General features: G+C 27.8%; 1 protein-coding gene across 1 annotated transcript; it reads left to right on the top strand.

Annotated features, from left to right (window-relative positions):
* Positions 1 to 3,061: 3,061 nt before the first annotated feature.
* Positions 3,062 to 4,266, top strand: LOC107476507 (transcription repressor OFP8-like). The gene has a single exon (XM_016096330.3). The coding sequence runs from the start codon at positions 3,224 to 3,226 to the stop codon at positions 3,821 to 3,823; it is 600 nt and encodes a 199-aa protein (XP_015951816.1). The 5' UTR covers positions 3,062 to 3,223; the 3' UTR covers positions 3,824 to 4,266.
* Positions 4,267 to 6,657: the final 2,391 nt, after the last annotated feature.

Below are 6,657 nucleotides of genomic sequence, written 5' to 3'. Positions count from 1 at the left end.
ATATCATTTTGATGTAATTTGTTTTTTAAGTTGATGAATTTAGTTGGTTTTTCATAAGGGGTGACAAATAGGCTAGTCTGTCCTGTGCTGCCTAGTGTGACGGTCTTAAATTCTTCCTCTGCTCCTCTAACGGCAAGTTGGCGGGTTGGCAGGCTTAGGCCACCAAGTTTCTTTCTTTTTTTTATAATAAATCATTAAATATTAAACAATATACATAATTTCACAACAATTTCAATAAATTTATAATTTTAAAGATATAAAAAAAATTATAATTTCTAAATTCACAAACATGAAAGTTTTTATAATTCTAAATATGTATAAACATAAATACATAATCATCAACCAAATTTTTTGAAACAATAATAAAATCAACATTGTCCAAAGTAAAATAAACATTGTTCAAAACATATAATTAAATATCTTCAAGTCTATAATCAATCAAACATAGAACATAATCCAAATTATAACTTATAACATTTTCAATTATCATTAAAAAAAACGATAGCCTACCGGGAAAGCCCGCACCACCCCGCCAAAGCCCATGAATTAGGCGATGCAGCCGTGCAGGTTAGACAGACTTTTTAATTATAGTAGTTTTAAATTTTTAGTTCGATCTGCCTTTTTGACAGATTGCACGGGTTGGGCCAGCAAATTTCGGCCCGTTTGTCACCCTTAGTTCTCCTTATTAAGTTATGATAACACTTAGTGTAAAACTAGGTTAGGTGAGCTTAGTCAAAAGTTTAGGTGATTTTTCGATGGAATTAGGTTGTAATCTTTGGAATTAGTGATTGTAATTTTTTAAAATTATAGTGAAAAATTTTACTATTATTGTGGTGGAGATTGAATGTTAGTCACATTATATTGAAGTTGCGTTTGTTTACAGGTATGGTACACTAAAATAAGGACACAAAGGCGCAAAACCATGTTTGACAAATGAGACATGAATATAGAGTCATAAATATTGTGTCCAAAGACACTAAATTAGCCTCTTTTGTGTTAGAGACACTATTAAAAAACACAAGTTTTTTTTTTTATTATTCCTATTAATTTTTTATAAATATATTTTTTATTATTTTTTTTTCTAATTTTTTGTGTAAAAAAAAAGAGTAAATTGAATTTTTATAATTTGTTCTTTTTTATATTTAATTTATCACCAAAACAAAATATAAAAACATTATTTTTTGTGTCTTCATCTCAGAATCAAATACGGTCTAAGTGATTAAATCAAAATACATAGTGATACAAACTTTTCTTCTTTCATTAATTCTGCATTATGTCACCACGAGATAAAACAAAAAAGTTTCATAATTTTTCATTTTTTAGCCAAAACATACAGCAACTTTTTTTTAAACAGATTTTGATATGTCAATATAAAGAAGTCCTAGATTCAACTTTTTTTCTATGCGGATCAAAATCTTTAATATTGTCAAAATTGACTATATGAATATAATGAGTAAAAATGGATCTAATAATCTAATTATATATTTTTTGTTAGTAGTAGAATTTATTATAAATAGCCAAATTAAATAGGGATGATAGTGATATAATGAGTAAATATGTGTAAGCTTTTCATACACAAATTTGATTATTAATCCAAAATTCTATTGATGTTAGCCTTAACTCTTAAAAGAAGTCTATATATTTTCCTGTAACTCAATTCCATTAGTTAAAAGAAATTTTCTTTAACTTTGTTGTTCTTAATAGTTTCAGTTAATTTTACCATCGTTAGGAAAATAAAAAATTAACTAAACAACCTTTTTAAAAAAAATCAAATTATTAATTACATAATGACAAAAAAAATTATATGCTCGTAAATTATTATCAAGAATAGGGTCGTACACGGATCGGATCGGATCGGATACGATATCCACAATTTTTTAGGTCGGATCGGATATCGAGTATATCCGCATAATTAAAAAAAAAGTTCTCAAATTCCATTTGGCTTTTTATAAAAAAAAATTCATTTTCACCTGTTTAAGTATATTTAATTTTAAAATATTATCAATAAAAATTCTCTTGAATAACAAAAAAAATAATAATAACACAAGATTTAAGTTTAATTATTCTAAGTTAAAGTACAACATAAAAAATAAAAAATAAGATATCATAAAATTTATAAAACAACACACTAAAATTTATATCACATTAGGGTTTATTTTCTTAAACTATGCTATTTATATGTGATATGCGGATATGCGGATTTACAGATCGAATCCGCAGATATCACTGCCAAATTCGCAATCCGATCCGATTCAATGGCTCTGCGGATCGGATAATATCCGCAAAATTTGAATCGGATGCGGATAATTACTGCGTATATGCGGATATTATCCGATCCATGTGCAACCCTGATCAAAGACATATCTTTTTACTTGTAAATTTAAAAATCAGAGATATTATTAGAAAGTGGTGGGTTCTCTTTTAACTGTTGCTCTAGCAATAAAAATATTTGATAACTAAAAAAATTTAAATAAAAATAACTATAATTTATTTTATTTAGTATTCATTAATTATTGCGATAATTAACTAATATTAAATCAGGCAAGTTCTAACTGTTTTTCTTTTATATCCCTAACATTACCACTCTAAAAAAATATCATAGTCATTTGAAGATCAAACAACAGTAATTAAGAAAGAACAAAAAAAATTCAAAAGAAGAACACACCATTCTTCCCTAAGATTTGATCAAATGATTAATCCCGTAAATGTACTCCTAGAACAAGTTGAATTTACCTTCTTTATATATATATATACCTTAAACTTCAACCATTTTCTCCTACCAAACATCCGAAAGAGACTTTACATATGTTACATTAAATCTTCACTTATCTTTCTCAAATCTCACACACAAAGTAATAAATTTGAAAAGGAATCTCACCAACAACACCATCTACCTCTACATATCCATTGGTGTAATTTATGTGAAGTAAAGTAAAGAAAATAAAAGAAGGAAAAGTAAACCCATATAGGCATCAATCTCTTCTATACATTACTTCTAATTAATCTCTTTAATTAATGCCCATCCCTTCCAATTCAGTATAAAACCATAATATTATTTTCTCATCATCCTTATTACTATCACTTGCAGCATTTGCTTTTTTATGAGAAAGAGATGAACAAGATAGCAAAGAGTCCAACGTTTAAATGATTGCCGTTAAGGGTTACTTTTCTCTCTGTATATACATAGTGTGAGAGGGAGATATAGCAAGCGACTGAGATCTTAATGTCTTCCAACAACAAACAAGCTCTTTTCAAAACTGTATTCACAATAAACGGTAGCTGTGGCTGCGGCAAAACAAAGGCCTTAGAGGTACACGAACCAACCCCAAAACCCAAAATCTCCATTCACCAGAACAACACAAATACAACAATTAACAACCCTAGCAGCATGGCTTCTTCATTCACCACTACTTCGCACAACGGTGCCTTCTCCGGCGCTGAGGACGAAGATTCCTCCACCACAATCTCTGAATCCGAAACCACCCATGAGCATATCAGCAATAACCTTATTATCCCCAAACGAAGCCCACTCATGGATACACTTGCAGTTGAGAAGGACTCTTCGGACCCATATCATGATTTCCGGCATTCCATGCTCCAAATGATCTTCGAGAAAGAGATTGAATCTAAGGATGATCTTCAGGATCTTCTTCAGTGTTTTCTTCAGCTGAATGCACCTCATTACCATCATATCATCGTTAAGGCCTTCAATCAGATATGTGAAGAGGCCTTCCCTGAGAAGGTTTGTACTACTACCCCTTCTATTGACAGAAGATCTTCCTCTTGTAGGAACACCTTCATCGTTCACAAGACTTGCCGCTGAATTTCAAAATAACATTTATCTCTCTACTATTATTCTTTATAATATGTCACCAATTCTTTATCATTTGTCACTTTAATATTTGGTAAATTTTTAATTTAGAAATGTTTGATAACAAAAAAAAATTAACAAAAAAAAAGTTAAAATTTATCTTATTTAATATTTATTAATTATTACAATAATCGATAAATATTAAATAAGATAAGTTTTAGTTATTTTTTTCTTCAGTATTACCGTTTTTAATTAACTTTCTATATATATCATCTATATTTTTTATTTTGGGTATATTTTTAATTAGACATATTCCATGGGAAACCTTATGTGTAGAAATAGAGTGGTCTTATAAATTGGGCCATGTTTCAATGATCATTGTATAATTGTGTGTACTAAAGTTGAAAGGAGTTGGGTTTGGTAAAAGAGTAACGTTGTATCAATTAATTTTGTGTATATTTTATATTTTTAGTAATTAAAAGTATGTATAAAGAGAAGTACATGACTAGAGTGTACAATTAAAAGAATATATTGAAAAGTGTACTACAAAGTTATGTAATTTTTTTTTGGTATATTATGTATATAACCCTAGAGTTTGGTTTTCGTGTAAATACCATAATTTTAGTCACACTACAAGAAATTTTGTCGGAGAAAATTTGAGTAAATTCACACAAGATTAATATTAAAAATGTGGTGTATATATGTTATAATTTTAAGTCCAACATTTTTGGATGAAAATATCATTACTGAAATTATTGAAACTTAGAACATGACAATTGAGTTTGAAAGATGATCGTAAGTTATTAAGTAGAAAAGGTATAACCGTATAAGCATGGTTTCGAGTTTCGAGAGAGAAAAAAAACAGCTATAAACAGTAATTAATAAATATTAAATAAAATAAATTTTGACTAATTTTTTTGTCTTCTTAATATTATTCATAGTTAAAGTATAGATGATAAGTTAATTCAATGCTAGTTTAACGATAAAAATTCAGAAGTTAGAATTAACCAATCATTATTAGCCAAAAAAAATAATAATAAAAATTTACAGCTGTTAGTTAAAGTGTCTAATTGTGTAAAGGTAAAGTATAGATAACAATAAAAATATCAAATAATCTAAATAATAGATATATTAAATGTTTATTTTATTAGTGTACGGATGATTATTTTAATATTAAAATTTAAAGAATTAATTTAAAAATATAATATATTTTAATTTGATTGGTGGTTATTTATATATATATTAACAAAATCATTATCCTCCTAACATTTTTCTTGTATAAAAAGGACGGATGTGGACCTATGATATGCTAAATGTTATAAACACATATATTTAAGGAAAAATGTGTTATAAATTCTTGTTCTAATATAATAATTGATACATATATATTGATAATTATTACTATAATAATCACTAACAACTTCACTAAATATATCTCTATTGTGTCAACCTTTTATTATACCAACTATATTTAACCTAATTCTAATTAACTTAATTCACCAATATTATAGTCTAATATCCACCTCAAATTTAAATGAGAACGAAAAATATTGCCTTAAATTTAAAAATTAAATTTCGAAAACAAATAAAATGAGCCTTGATAAAAATATCAATTGTATGTCTAATCCATAATTTCAATAACGATTAGACGAATAACACCAATAAAAAATTATTATAATAAAAAATGACAGTCATTCTTAATGTATTTAATATGTTTATAAAAACATCATTATTAACAACCAGAATAACATTTTTGTTATTATAATAAAAATTAGTAGAAAAATACTCGGTAAATCCCAAATATTCAAGAAGCTAATAAATTACAACGATTTTAATAAAAGTGTCAACTAGAGTATAATATTTTGCTTTTGTGTTTGATTGAGAGATACAGGTTTATTTTTTGGCATGCCAAAAAATTAGAGAGTCACCGAGAAACAAAAATAATCAATAGTAGAATAAATATTAATGGAATTACCAACCCAATAATCAACATCTGAAACAATGGCATAATGAGTAATGAGTGGTGGTAATAAGAATTGGCTAATAACATAAACAACATAAGTAATATCCGGTTGAGTAATAGTTAGTAGACAAGACCATCAATCCATTATCTGTGGAGAGTGGAATTATCCAAAACAATTCCATCAATAGGAGTAAAGCGAGCATTAAGTTCAAGAGGAATAGATTCTATGCAACTATCAATTATCTCAGCCTTAACAAAAAAATTAGATGCATACTTTGTCTGAAGATGATAGATGTCATCATAAGACGAGATAACTTCAAGGCCAAAAAAATAACTAAGAGATCTAAGATTTTTCATCTTAAAATGGTAGTGAAGGATTGTTTTAGATTAGTGATACTATCAACATCATCGCCATCCAGTAATTATCATGTCCTCAATATATAATAGTAGTAGAACAACATTCTTGCCACTCTTGCAAATGAAAAGAGCATTTTTATGAAGACTGCAAGCAAAATTGAGGTTACTGATAGTATGCTGAATTTTTCAAATCATTCTCGAAAGACTTACTTAAGATCATAAAGTGTCTTGCGAAGAAGAAAAATTTTGTTACGAAAATAAGAATATCCTAAAGAAGGTTTTATGTAGATTTTATTTTTCAAGTCACCGTTGAGAAAATTATTTTTCACATCCATCAAACATAAAGACCATAGTTCTAAAAATTGAGCCGGACCGACCGATTCAATTAGATTAATCGAAAAACGGTCACCTTAGGCTCATAAATCACCTGACAAAAAATCAGTTAAACCGACAGTTAACTGATGAACCACCAGAATCAGCCAATTTTTTAAATATTTTTCGGCTCGGTATACCCCTCCAATACAGC

This window comes from Arachis duranensis, chromosome 3 (genome assembly GCF_000817695.3).
Source record: "Arachis duranensis cultivar V14167 chromosome 3, aradu.V14167.gnm2.J7QH, whole genome shotgun sequence".
In the NCBI taxonomy this organism is placed as follows: Eukaryota; Viridiplantae; Streptophyta; class Magnoliopsida; order Fabales; family Fabaceae; genus Arachis; species Arachis duranensis.
Note: the sequence above shows the minus strand (reverse complement) of the source record. Positions and strands in the feature narration are given on the sequence as shown.

Bases quoted from the DNA above. Each gene is read 5' to 3' on its own strand.
- LOC107476507 (XM_016096330.3), top strand. From the start codon at position 3,224: ATGTCTTCCAACAACAAACAAGCTCTTTTCAAAACTGTATTCACAATA.